At 39.7% G+C, this 15,002-nt stretch overlaps 1 protein-coding gene across 10 annotated transcripts in view; it reads left to right on the top strand.

Moving 5' to 3' along the window:
• Nucleotides 1–15,002, top strand: part of ampd2b (adenosine monophosphate deaminase 2b) — a 45,206-nt gene that overhangs the window by 12,031 nt on the left and 18,173 nt on the right. The window contains exons 1-2 of one of the 10 annotated variants that reach the window (XM_054776975.1): nucleotides 7,725–8,727; nucleotides 8,838–8,969. The exons of 4 other annotated variants lie outside the window; for them this stretch is intronic. Coding sequence is in view for 1 of the 6 variants with exons in the window: in XM_054776957.1 (XP_054632932.1) it covers nucleotides 13,927–13,966 (40 nt within the window). In the remaining 5 variants the exon portion in view is untranslated. 5 more of the 10 variants (XM_054776994.1, XM_054776985.1, XM_054777002.1 and 2 more) reach the window with 5 other exon arrangements.

Below are 15,002 nucleotides of genomic sequence, written 5' to 3'. Positions count from 1 at the left end.
TATGCAGTATGTACTGTATGAGACCAATGACTGTCCTGTCATCTGCAAACTTCAGGAGTTTCACAGAAGGGTTCCCTGAGGTGCAGTCATTAGTGTAGAGCAGTGCTTCTCAAATAGTGGGAGCGCAGTGAACTGTCAGAGGTGGCGTAAAAGGCAGGGAGTACTTTCAATTTTAGTGCAGACCTGCCAATATGTACAGATGTCAGGGCCACGTGTCAGAACGTGTGATGGAAGAACGTTGTGTCATAAATGAAACAAGTAGTCCTAACTGCAAGATAAAAGGTGGATGCTGGAGGTGTAATTGGATGTAATTATTACGCTGTCTTGGCTATAAGAGTCGCTGGCTGAGATGAAATATTAAAATTTGGGATTTCCAATATTGGCTTTTTTGCCGATAACCGATATGCCGATATTGTCCAACATTCAACTTCCAATTCCGATATCAACCGACACCGATATGTGGAACATCACGAACCCTTTTCTTGAGTAAAATCTTTCTAAAGTAACAATACTCTTAAATGAGTACAGTTGTTTTGTTGGCTACTCCACCCATCCCTGAGTAGATAATTAATGTATTACATATTTTATATAAGAATACATTTGTGTTTCTTGTGCCTTGATTTATGTTATTTTAAGAAAGATGTAAATTATTTTTAGTTAAAGAGGTATCGTTTAAAATACAATTTGCTGATTATTTTGATTGATAATTTTCATGTTCTTATTTTATATTCTTATTTTATTACATTAAAACTACTCATTAAAACTATATATATTATATATATTTATTATTATATATAACTATATATAACTATATATTATCTTCAGCCATCAAAGAAGATCAAATACATTGTTTTTGGTACCTAACTGTTTCACAAGTATACAAGTATTAGTGTGTATGTGAATTTATAAACGAGAGGCATTATGTTAAATTTCTTTGTAGAAAGGCATTTTATAAAGTACATTTACAGTTACATGTTTAGAGCTCACATAGTTGTCGGTTATTCTGCATTATTTGTTGGGAGTGTCTTAACTGTTGTAATCTACCTATTATGTTGCTGTGTGATGTTTTTGTTTTTTTTTTCTTTAAAAAACACTGTGAGTAAGGATGATATGAATGATATGCGGAATGGTAACCACTATCCATGGATTAACTGTAGATATTTCCGTTTATTTACGATGATTGGTATTGGTCAGGGGCACCGTTAAACAATTCCAAGGGCTCCTAGCAAATATGTAATTTAAAAAAAAAAAAACGTTTGGGCGGATTGTTTTTTCTTTTACTTTTCTTTTGTAAAACGATTTTTTTATTATTTGACACAAACCTGAATTTAATTTTATGCATGTTTTGGAGTAATACGAATACATGGAAAATAAATGGTTCAATAATTATTTTTCAGCTCAAGATCACAAAATTAACAGAATAAAATAATACAAATACATACATTTATAAAATACAAATCTGCCCTGCACAATTTAAAAAAGAATAAATTCCCCCATGTCCCCCATGACAAACGGGTCCTAGGCAAGGGACCAGGCAAAGAGTAGCTCAACAGACCCCAATGAAAAGACACAATCTTGGATCAAGATTTCCCTCGCCCGGACGTGGGTCACCGGGGGCCCCCTCTGGAGCCAGGCCTGAAGGTGGGACATGATGTCTGGTGGCCGGGCCTGCACCAATGGGGTCCAGCCTGCCACAGCTGGGGTGGCAATTATTGTTGCCCACCGGCTCAGGGCCTGTACATTGGAATTTAACCCGGTGAACGAGAGGGTAGCTTCCTTTCGCCGAACAGCACTTCAGAATACCCGCCCTTTTTGGAGTCCTTAGAGGGAGTACTGGAGAGTGCTCCCTCGGGGGATTCACTTGTTTGTGCTGGGGGACTTCAACGCTCACATTGGCAGCGACAGTAAGACCTGGAGAGGTGTGATTGGAAGGAACGGCCCCCCTGATCTGAACCCGAGCGGTGTTTTGTTATTGGACTTCTGTGCTCATCACGGATTGTCCATTATGAACGCCATGTTCAAGAGTGTTCACATGTGCAGCTGGCACCAGGACACCCTGGTCCAGGGTGGTCCACCCTGGTCAAGCTGAAGAAGGGGTCCTGTCGGGCCTTTTTGGCCCATGGGATTCCGGAGGCAACTGACGGGTACCGGCAGGCAAAGCGGTCTGCAGCTTTGGTGGTCTCTGAGGCAAAAACTCGGACATGGGAGGAGTTTAGAGAAGCCATGGAGAACGACTTCTGGAAGGCTTCGAAGAGATCCTGTACCACCATCCGCCGTCTCAGGAGGGGGAAGCAGTGCATGGTCAACACCGTGTATGGTGTTGACTCGAGATGTTGTGGACTGGTGGAAGGAATACTCTGAAGACCTCCTCAAACCCATGTCTGGGGCTCATGTTGCCAAAGTGGTTAAAAAACTCCTCAGAGTTCAGTCGAACAGCGCTACCCAATAAGCTAAAAACCCTTGTCCAGCGCAGCGCTTGCATCAGGGAGTGAGGTTTACATAATGTACTATCGTACAGCCACACTAGTTGGCGCCCGTTACAACAGAATGGTGGTCATGGCTAACAAATGACAACCTTTTATTGGCCTGCGGGTCAATTATAGTTGTACTCTGCTCTGCCTAGCAACAAGTGAAAACATGTGACTGGCCCCAGTAAAGAATCAAAGCTTTTCTGAACAAGAAATGTGCTTGAAGTAGATAGATAGATAGATAGATAGATAGATAGATAGATAGATAGATACAGTACTGTGGATATCCATGCAGAGTGAGCAGTGATAGCATATGGCAACTTTTCATTGGCTTGTGGGGTAGTTGTGATTGTCCCCCGTATACTCTGCCAAGGAACAAGTGGACTAACCAACTAAAAGCCCCGTGTTCCACCTGGACCCGCAGAATGAGAGTCCAGAGCGTTATCCATCGAGCTAAAAGCCTGGACTGTCAACTTAATGTCCTGCGGGACTCTTAAGTTGTCAGGGAGTGAGGTTTCCCAACATATATTCGCACAACTGCACTGGCTGGCATCCATTACATTTAACAATCCTGTGGTTGCAAAATTCAGAATGTGATGTAGGATGGCATAAAAAGTGCAAGTATGTCAGTATGTCTCTTGAAAGTGGTCAGAGATAGTTATCCTGGATCAGATGTGTCAAAAGAATGGTTCTTAAGAAAAGTCAGTCATCAGTGCCAAGTAGACGCAATGTCGCTTTTGTGGTGAAAATAATTATTGATAGAGGTCTATTTAATAATGGATCTTTGAACCTTTTGCACTTTGCTCACATCTTGCTCCCACCTCCTTTGCTTGTCATCATGTCATGCCCACGGATGTAGGGGTCTGTGGCCAGATCACATCCGCTGAATAAGACAAGGAGACCCTACTCGGTTAAATAATAATCTGTCACTCCCTGCGGTGACACAATCTGCTTGAGTAATGTGTCAATTCAGTAATCAATGATTGACCGGGCCTCTTCCCACCCATCATCAGTCGGCCAACACGCCCTCATGTGAGAACCTTCAGTCATCCACAGTATCTGCACCAAATCTGCTGTTGTTGTTTGGCCTGTGTCTGTCAGTTGCTCTTGTCAACCAACACCTGGTTGACAACCAACACCTGGCCTTAGGGCACAAGTCTTATGGACTTGTGCCCTAAGTGGGCGGAACCACCATTTGTCATACTGTTGCTCACATCTGGTGTATGTGTGCGTGTGTGATAGCAGAGACCAGTTGTTGCTGGCAAGACGTGCTGTCGCAACCGAGGAGAGACACAGTTTTGTGAAAAAAGGTACAGTTTTCGATTTAGGCTTTTTTCTATATATGGCAGTGAATGAAAGAAAATATAAATTGTGACTTTTTTTATAATTGATTTAGTGAAACAACTTCACATAAAGATTTATTTAGTTTGACTCATTATTGCTTTCCTTTTGTAGCCATCAGGAGTTTACTAGATGTTTGCACTTCTTCCTGCGGTACTGAATTAAGAAGCTAAATAGTTTGGAAAGATGATTATGAGTACAATAAACGTGAAAACAATGTATTACTATTGTTATTAAGATTAATATTATGATAAGTACAACATAGTACTTATGTGTATATATATATATATATATACATGTCCCTATATAGTATTATATATATAATACTATATTATTCTTATTATGTATTTAATTTCATATTATTGCTATGACTACTACTACTATTAATAATAATGAGAATAATAATCCTGTTGTTGATTAATTATTTTATAGCAAACATGATCTTCATCATTTATGACCTAAAATTGTTCATAAACGTATGTGGTATAATCCTTTAATATATTGTAAACCTTATGGCCCAAGTTTGTCTTTCTTCTTAGTAATTTTAGTTTTCTTTCATTTGTCTACGTGCAAGTTTTTTGTTAAAGGGACTGTATCAGTCTCAGTGATCAATGATTAAATATGGTAGATAGAATATCGGCTTGCGCCACGAGATCGGGCCGATTCGGTTGCCGTATCACGTTTGTAACTCCGAGCCACACTCCAACATGGTAGGTGCAGTAAAGCGGCTCAAAGCTGGTTGCCACTCGACTCCCGCCACCCGCAATAAGAAGAAAACACAGCTACCATGGTAGTTCCCTCTCACTGTGCCCGGACTGCTGCGTCGTGGTGAAGGGAGATCGCACGGGAAGTGCCGCTCTGGTTGCTTATATTAGGGACTGCACAAACACTACTAAGCATGTCAAAACCTTGGAAACTCTTCTGTTACGGAGCGTGAATGGAGGCTAGCCGGGTTCACTTAGTTTAGCTAGTGCAGCTGTGTGTGTGCGTGCGCGCGCACGAATCAGGTGGTGTTTTGTCAACCGTCAATTGCCATTCTCAACACGCACAACACATTCCGGTCTTCAAAATAAGAGCGCTCTTTGTCATATTTGTGTAAATATCTTACATTCATAACTCGATTGGAATACATCTTCCTTAATCACAAGCACGGGCATTACAGTTTGTTGAAGATTTTGTAGCAATATGTGCTGAAGCTGACATCCCATTAGAAAAGTTAGCTAAGCTACATCCATTTCTCAATTACTAGACAGAATGTGCCAATGATGTATTGCATCAATAAATGTAAGGATGTTTGCATTTTATTCACTAACCCGAATAGCACACACTCTATGCTGGTAAAATAAGTGGAAAAAGTAAAAAACTCAATTCAAAAACATTAAAACGAATTTTGAAAAAATAAAACTGATTTCATATATCACAAAAATTCATTTATCTGGAACCATTTAACAGTGATAAACGAGGGCTTACTGTATAGACATTTTTGGTACAATCTACTCTCTGAAACCACCATTGGTAACATTTATTTTTATTTATAATTTATTTTTAAGCTGTTGTCTTGGCGGAATGGTGTGCAATGCAGAGCCTGGCCAATAGGGGAAGCACTGTGAATTAATTATGCATCGTTGCAGGAATACTGCTCCCTAGCCTACAGTGTACTTAGTAAGCAAAACTAACTTGATTAGCCTCTCAAAGTTGACGCTGAAGCTAGCTTCCAATCCACCAGCCTCCGATTCTAATTTAAGGTGGTATAAAACTAAGATGCAGTACGACTGTTTGTCGACTGATTGTCTGTTTTTTGTGACACTTCTCGATGTGAAAGCATTTTAGTTAGGACATTACCTTCGCCTGGCGCCCATGTGGGTACATTTTCCTATGTCTTCAGCCTTTAACTCATAATAGACCTGGTCCACTTTGAAAAAGGCTTAGATTTCCCAAATCTGGACTGGGTTAATCTACAGACCCCATAAAAACACAGTTTGTGATTTGTGAAACTGTTATTGTATTTGTGAAAATGCAAGAGAAGGGACATGACCTCAATATGACCCTTCAGTAACTAACTTGGTTAGTACCCTTTTTTGTACAGCAGAGGCTATCATTGTGCAGAGGTGTATGAGAATGCATTAGCATATACTGTATGGCTATTACCAATAGAATATCATATCACAATGGTGGGTCTTCTGCTGAGTAAGAAGCTCTGGGATTTAAGATGACAGCAGTATGGTACCTTGTGCGCACAACTAACTCCTTTTAACCAGTCAGTTAAAAGGAGTTAACCTGTGTTAACCTGTGTTAACCTGTGTTAACCTGTACACAGAAGGCCATGTCTGACTTTTGTGTATGAACAGAATGTGATATCAATATAACATCAGATAATTATTATAACCAATTAGAATAGCGAATATCTCCTGTGCCCTAAGGGGCTGGGGGGCCCCATGTGGTCTGGGCTGGGTCCACGGTGCTCTCTGGGCCATGGAGGCGTAGCTGCATTCCCAGGGGGAACTGGCAACGCCTCCAAGGGACAAATTTTATCACACTTAATCACACACACTTGCACGAGCTGTTTTCAAATCACAAACTGTGTTTTTATGAACCTTCAAGGTGTGTGTGTTATTCCAGTCCAGATTTGAGAAGCCGAAGCCTAGTGGTTTTCAAAGTGGACAAGGTCTAATATGGACTAGAGTTTGAAAACATAGAAAAACGTGATTTTATTGGATTTTCACAAATAAAACAAAGGTTTCACAAATCACAAGCTGTGTTTTTATGAACTGTCAAGGTCTGTATAGTAATCCAGTCCAGATTTGAGGGGTCTAGGTCTAGTGGATTTCAAAGCGGACCAGGTCTAATATGGGTTAGAGGTTGAAAACAGGAAAATGTATCTTTATTACAGTTTCACAAATAGAATAAAGGTTTCCCAAATCAAAAACTGTGTTTTTACCCTTGGGGGCTGTATATTAACCCAGTCCAGATTTGAAAAGTCTTGGTCTAATGGTTTTCAAAGTAGCCCAGGTCTAATCTGGACTAGGTACTAAAAAAGACACATAAATGTGCTTTTTCACAGATCAAATAAAAGTTTCACAATTACAATAGTCAGTGTCAGGTAAAGGCAATGTCTTACTTAAACTGTCCAAAATCTTTTCACATTAAGAAGTGTCACAAATAACAGGCCCACAGGACAAACACTCACACTGCTCATTACGTCAATTCCACCTTAAATTTCCCCGAAAGTGCCGAATCAGCAGCTGGCGAATCGAAAGCCAACTTCAGCGTCGTCTCTCAAAGGCCATTTTCTGCCTTTGCAAACATTGGAATAAACTTAGAGAGAAAAAGTCACCAATTTAAACTTGAGAAGGTAATTTAGTTGAAATCAATCATGTGCGATGAACTCTTTCACCAAAGTTTTTCAAGCTAAATGCATCAAATCAGGAGCAGTACACTCCATAAAGTTAAAATGGCTGACAAAATACCTTAAATTACAATGTTGTGTTGTATAGATATTAATGTTGTATGATTGTAATGAGAAGTGAAATGGTGTGGGGTGCATAGCTGACGTTCATTTGCAGAAAAACGGAAACTAACAAGAATATCGCACTTTACACACTGAAATAAGCAAGACAGTGTATGTTTATTCTGTCAACTCGCACAGTCAAAGCACATTTTTGTCAATGCCAAAACACATATTAGATTGACTCGCATGTTAATATTTGAATAATAATAATTGAAATACTGAGTACATTACAATACTTAAAAATATATATTTAAATTATTATAATTAATAATAATATTATTATTACTAAATTTAAATAATTTCCAGTATTTTTATAACACAATATATCAGTATACTTCCTTGTCTTGTATTTAAACAAAAACAATTCAATTATCATAATTTCATTACATTTTCAGCGTGAATGTGGCATATGGAGTCCATTTGAGTCCGTTTGAACTAAAACAGTCCAGACTTTGCAGTTAAGTTCACGAAAAGTGGAGCTGAACTGTTGAGCAATAGAAGATAAGATAGGCAGCACACACAAACTATGCTTACTGAACCTCTTTGAGAAGAAAGAACAGGTTTTGGCCACCAAAGCTATCTTGGAAATGGAGAATAGAATAGAGAGAAACTGTGCAGGGAGAGGAGAATAATGCTAAACTTGCACCTGGCGTGGAGACAGATTATGACTGCAAACAAACATGCTTGGCGCAGATACAATTCGGGAGTTCATAACGCTCTGGCAGTTGACTACATCAGTGTTTCCCACAGGATTGCAGCCTATCAGTGGTGCAAGGTTGCAGGGGTGGGTGTAATTGACATCATTGTCTAATTTGCATAATCGGCAGGCAAAAATTCTGACTCAGTGTTTGGGCGGGTAAAGCTGAGCTTTTCGGTTTGTGTCATAAGAAATGTGTGACATTATCTCATCTTTTTTAAACCTTACCTAACAACAGAATATTTACTACTCACAGGAGTTGGTTTCATTTTGTGCAGTGGTAGACGTAAGTTAGTAGTGTGTGCTGGCTCTTTAATTTCATTCAAGTGCGAAAAGGTGGGAATAAAGTCATCACCTGCTGTTATTCAGCAGCATACAACAAAGACCATGTCATCTTCATCATCATCACAGCTGAGCCAGCACAATTAAATTCATAATCACAGAGTACACAAACATACTTTCAGCAAAAAGCATTGAGGAGGACAGGGGGGTGGGGTGCTGTTCGGCTTGCACTGTGGGCAATCTATCAGTGATGTACGCTGTCTCCCACCTCCCCCTCCTCTGAGCTCTCCTGTGGTACGTTCCAGTCCAATGTCAGAGGCGTTTAAATGAGGAAGAGCAGCTTCAGAGGCAGCTAGTGCAGCGACCAGGAGGGGGGTCATACACACTGGCATGTGAGGGGGGAGTTCATGGATCTGCTGGACCACGTCTTTGTATGTATGACAGGAATAGAGCAAGAAGCAAGAGAATGTAGCAGATGAATGTGTCTCTGTTTTTTTGTCACTTCAGACTGTTTTTTTCCTTCCTCCCCTGTTCAAGTAAGAAAGGACAGAAGATAGCATCCTGGGCCATTGCTGCTTTGCCAGGCATGCGCCATCTCTTCCTTTCTCTCTCCCCTTTTATCTCCCCTTCTCGGCCTTGTCTAGCTGCTGGTAAACAGGCTGAGAGGAGACAGGTATGCTCCACTATGTAGCCTCATCCTGAGCCAAAGCACAAATGTCCCTTATCCCTCCCTGTCGTTTCCACACTCAGTGACAGTGTCCTCTTGTCTGTCCCTTGACATCGTTGTGTAACAGCCTGGAGTAGCGCAAAGGAGCATGTGTGTACTGTGGGTTGATTGACACAAAACGCGATTTGAGAGGGGAGGAGTTAATACAGGGGTGAAAATGGTTGTTATGTAGGCTTAGTGGAGCGAAAACATATTTAGACATGCATGACCAGCCATGCAGATGTACGCATCACACAGCTGTAGAGCTGCAGGAAGAAGCATTCTTAGAAGTGAATAGTAGGACTAACTGTCTTCACATGAGTGTCTGCTTTGTGTCGTGCTGCACTGAGGTCTGCACTTTTTTTTAGATACGTGCATTGTCAGGCTTCTTTCAAACTTTACCCAGAATTTTTTTTTTTTTTGTCACAATACTTGCATTAGCTGAGAGTGTACACGTGACACATCCGAGTCACTGCCATCCTGTGTGGACTAAATCTGCACAGTCAATGGATGCAAATACATTGTGCTTGGAGATGCATTTTGGTATCGGTGGTGGTGCTGCATTCTAAAATGTGTTTTATATTGAATACAGAGCAATGTGTAATGCATATTTACAGATTTTCTGTAAATACACGTTTGTTCCGATTGAGCCCTGTGAACTCTGCCTAGCAACAAGTAATTCTGTATTGTGTGAGTGACAAGGAAAACTGATCAGAGTCATTTTTTAAATTTAGGTTGCTAAATTTCTATAATTTTACCATAGTTGTACATTTTTATGATGATTTGTCTTGACTATGTGCTTTTATCACCATTGGCAGATAAATTGTAATTTTAAATAAAAAACACACAGACCAGAACTCCACACTAACTTTTTAAACTAAGAGCACAGTGGCCCCTAACTTCAAATTTTAAGAGCGCAAGTAGTTTCACACACATCGGCCCGCCTTCCTCTTCTTTGGTGTTTCTCCTTTTTTCCTCTTTAGGAGTTAATGTCGGTTGGCAAAGTAACTCATTTGCGCGTACTGCTAGGTTGAAGTTTTTCAGCAACAAAAAATATTCAATAGTAAAATAAACTTCTGAAAAAATAAAGACATCTTCTGGCAGGGCCAACCGACCTGCCTGTTTTGGTGGTTTTTGCCTTGATGCCTGTTTTCCTGCCTGAATAATACTAATACATGGAAAATTATTCAATAATACAGTATTGATTTTTTGTTAAAAATAACACAATTAACAGAATAAGGTAACAATTTAAGGATAAGCGGCATAGAAGATGGATGGACGGAGGTAACAATTTAAATATCTTTCTCATACTCAAAGTATTGAGTGTCCATGTATATGATAGTGCAGGTCAATCCATTTTCCAGTACTATTAAAACTACTTTTTACAAAAACAAAGTAGATGTGAGCTATTTGTGTTTTATGTGACTGGCAACATTTACATTGTGCTTTATGTAACAAAGCACCTCTGCACTCAAACAGTGTGCTCATTGTCTTTGTGCTATTTTTTGGTCATTTGTCATTAAATAAAGGCATTATGTCTGAATTGAAGAGCTGAAGCAAATATTCTTTGGTGAGCTACTCAAAATCAGAGCAGAGAGAGCAAGAGCAAAGAGCAAGGATGTTAAGCGACACTTAAAAAGTAAGTTAGCGCGTACCCCATGAACGCGATAGCCACTTTCCAGTCAGCTTCACTGTGGGACAAAAACAAGCTCTGAACAAACCACATTGCTTGTTTGTTTTAAAGACAAAATGTCACCGTGGTTAAAAAAAAAACAACTCAAATTTGGAATCCGTGGACCAGAGGCTAGGCGGATAACTCTAGCTAGCTAGCTGCCAGAGAGACAGAAAAAATTGTGAGCCAGGCAAAATGTGTAAACAAAGATGGTAAAAAAAAAGTAAATCGAATGTGGTTGAAACGTGAGCAATCACACATGCTGGCATTTAATTGATTTAGTTGACTCCACATTTTACAGATTATTCTTCATTCTCACGGTAATAAGGAACAAAGTACGTCGCTCGCACATGCGCAAGTAGATGAAAAATTTACTGCGATGTCCCATATTTTAGTCGCAAAATGCGACCATTTAGTCGCGGTCGGGAGCCCTGCAGATAGTAAGAGGATGGTGTCCATAAAACATATTGCAATGAAATTATGCTGATTTGTTGTCTTGTTGTTTACTACAGCAATGCATTGTACGTCTCTTGCCAAGCTGATGTTATTTGATCCCGTTTCTAGGCTTGTTGCTGATATGCGGCTCATTGTTTTTTCTTACACCTGACCATGCCTCTTGGCTTTTTTCAGTCGGTTTCATTGTCCCTCCTGTTCAATTAGATCAATAAACGCTCTAAGGGAACAGATTGTATGGTATCCTCAAGTAAATCATGACTTATTTTACTAGTGCTCGCCGCTCAGACTGTGAGGGGATGAGATGTTATGTAACCAGAGATGCATCAAATCCAAACATAGCAGCCATTAGGGGATTAGCTCCGGGTCCGTTTGGCTTGGCTTCACTGTTAGTCGCATACTGCCCTGGACAACAGCCGTGTCCTATGTTATCAGGGGAAACTGATATGGTCCGAAGTGACATCTTAGCAGGCCATGAGTTTACACAGATGAGCTTAGCACAGGAACATCTGTGATTCTGTGGCTGATGGTGAATCACTCAGGCTTGTATTGGATCGTGGGGCCGCTGCTTATTACAATATTCTTGGCATGATTTGACCTGCAGTATGTCACAAAAGTGAGTCCACCCGTCACATTTAGGATAATTTTATTACCGTATATATTTTCACAAGGGACCGTGTACTGTGGAAATGAAACATGAATATAAGTCAGTGTGCAGCTTACAGTGGTGTGAAAATGTGTGTTCACTTCCTGATTTCTGATTTTTTTGCAAGTTTGTCACACTTAAATGTTTCAGCTCATCAAAAAAAAAAATAAATATTAGGCAATGACAACACAGCTGAACACAAAATGCAGTTTTTTTTAATGGAACTTTTTATTATTAAGGGACATACATGGTCCTATGTGAAAAAGTTACTAGGTTTAGGTAGATCACTTTTTCACAGGGTCATGTAGGTTTGGATTTTTTTCTCTCGTAATAATAAAAAGTTTCATTTAAAAACTTCATTTTGTGTTCAGTTGTGTTGTCATTGACTAATATTTAAATTTGTTTGATGATTTGAAACATTCAAGTGTGACAATTATGCAAGAAGAGAAGAAATCAGGAAGGAGGCAAACACTTGTTCACACCACAGTATATGAAAATGAGGCTTTATCGCTGGTTGTATGTATTCTTGTACTTCGGATACTGCTTTATCGTGATTGTTAAGTTTCCCTCTTAAATTTTGTGTTAAATTAATATGCAGACTTAAACCATAGCCAATGACTACGTTTACATGCAGTCAATATTTGGGTTAAGGTCAATATTCCGGTTTCTGATACATTCGGAATAACCCGTTTACATGTGCAACGTGAAAAGAAAAAAAAACCCAGCATGGACAACATCTCGATGCACGGAAAACGTCATGACGCAATGCGCGTCATTTCCGATTCTTCTTCCTGTTTCCAAAAATAGATCTGATAATCTGATAAATCTGATAGATTTTGCTATAGCGGTACTTTCTACCATCAATAAAAGACATAATGTTCCTGTCTTTCACCACACTAACATGGTGGCTTATCTCCCCCTCGCTCCAAAAGTGTGGGGTTCTGCGTGTCGTCATGTTTACAAGTAGTTCCTGCCAAAGACACAAGATTCCTTTCGAATAGAACATGCGCAAAACACAAATGAATGCTCCTTTTGATTGGGATATCCCGATAGGCGTATACATGACCTGATTTCCGGGTTAGAAAAGGAGTAACCCAGGGGTAATGCTTGGGTTTTTAAAAAACAGAATATGAGCATATTCCGGTTTTTCAAAAGGGTTATTGGTGTTAACATGACCACAACCGCGTTATTGCCAATATTCCGGTGATGATAGGGTTATTTGACTGCATGTAAACGTAGCCATTGAGAGTGGACAAAAAAGTGAAGCTCAAATTCAAACCATTCAAACGGAAGGATGCCAACGTCAAACTGGAATAAAACATATGTAGGATGACTACTTGTCTATTTATTAGTGCTCATGTGAAACTTTATCAAAATGTGACCACTCAAAATACACATTTTTGAACCGTAATTCCTATAAAATTAATTAACCCTTTAATTATGGTCAATATTTCAAGTTAAAAAATATAAACCTGAAGGGGTATTATGACTGTAAAAAGTTTGGGAGCCACTGCTCTAGTTAATTGCTCTAATGGAGACACCCCTCTGGCCCTTTCTTTGTATTGTCTTTTACTGAAAACACTCACTTTGCCTCACTTTGCTCAGTGGAGTGTTAAATATCAGAGTTGATACTGCTGTAGTGTTCTCCTGCATGTTGAGTAGGATGTGTTGATAAAATAGTGCTAAGCAGAAGGTGGTATAACACGCACGTTTTCATCTTCTCTCCTCTTTTCATTACTGTCTTTTCACCGGTTGTTTTCATGCCTCACATTAGGATTGTTGCCCACTCTTAATAAGCATATTGCGTTATCATCATTTTGCTCCTATTGAACACAGAGACACAGGAATGTTGCACTAAATGTATTTATTACCATCCTGTCTTCCCTCTTTGTATCTGTTAGCACTGACATAGCACTGTCTTCTCATTGGAGTGTTTCAGCCAGCATGCTCATGTGTTGTCTGTGCACTACACTACACGTCTGTGTTAGAATGCTTCAAATAAACCAAAATATGTCGACTGTAGCTTTCTATGAGCATATTTATTATCAGTGTTGGGCAAATTACTAGTAATTAATTATTGTTACCAGAGATGGGAGTAAGTCACTCATTTGCAAGTCACAAGTGAGTCTCAAGTCATAAGAATCAACCAAGTCATGTCAAGTCATTGCTCAGGTCAAGCAAGTCACAAGTCAAGTAAGTCACAAGTCAGGTCATACAAAAACCTGATGATTTAGCCCAGTTTCCACATTTAAATCAGTAAAGACAGTGGTGCACAAATTGCCCAAAAATCTGGAAAAAAAAACTTCACAATGAATCTGTTCATCATAAAATAATGTAACTTATTCAATTATTACTGAATAATAAAATCAAGACTTGGGATGTAGTTCCCTGCTGTCCGCCTTCATATCAAGCAATCTATCTTGGAACGTGTAGACAAAAGGCCGGACCCCAGATGCAGAGATGGTCTTTAATAAAGTCTACAAAGGCAACAAAAGGCGATGCGTGCGTGGGAGATGAGTACAGAAAACAAGCGCCACAAAATAAGTCTACAAAAATAACAGGTGGCCGAGCTGGAAGGCTGGGAAAGCTTCAGGAGACACCAGAGCAAGGCTTAATCCAAAAATGTAAGTCATTTAATACACAAGTGAGAAAGAAAGAACAAGGTAATCCAAAACAGTTCAGGTACACAAGCAAACATCAGTGTCGTACAGCAAAGATGAATAAACCAGCGTGTCCCAGCTGCTGTCTGCCAGCTTACGAAGGACATGGCCAATCAAACTAAGGTGCGCCCAGTTGTCCTGCCTCCAAAGAAGAAAACACAGGCGAGTAGAAGGCAGGGGCAAGCAAAGTGAATAAACAAGAGGGAACAACCTGGTACGTGACAGAGGGCACAGCGGACTTCAACTCCAGAGTAAAAGACCAGGGGGTGATACCTGTGCAGATGAGTGTATTATAAGAGTAAGTAAATAGTGCCAGGTCAGGGTAGACGTAGGGAAGCAGGGAAAGGTCTATCACAGGGGTCACCAACACAGTGCCCGTTGGCACCAGTTCGCCCTTAAAGACCACATGATTCGCTGTTTCTAAAAATAGCTCAAATAGCACCACATACCAGTGAGCTGTATATATTTTTTTTGTTGCAATTCTTGGTTAAATCACACTTAGATGTAAACTGGAAATATATATAAAAAACTGTTTACATTTTTTTAAATATAAATGAACTCTGACCTAG

Source organism: Dunckerocampus dactyliophorus, chromosome 1, assembly GCF_027744805.1.
Source record: "Dunckerocampus dactyliophorus isolate RoL2022-P2 chromosome 1, RoL_Ddac_1.1, whole genome shotgun sequence".
Classification (NCBI taxonomy): domain Eukaryota; kingdom Metazoa; phylum Chordata; class Actinopteri; order Syngnathiformes; family Syngnathidae; genus Dunckerocampus; species Dunckerocampus dactyliophorus.
This window is presented reverse-complemented; position numbering and strand designations above follow the sequence as displayed.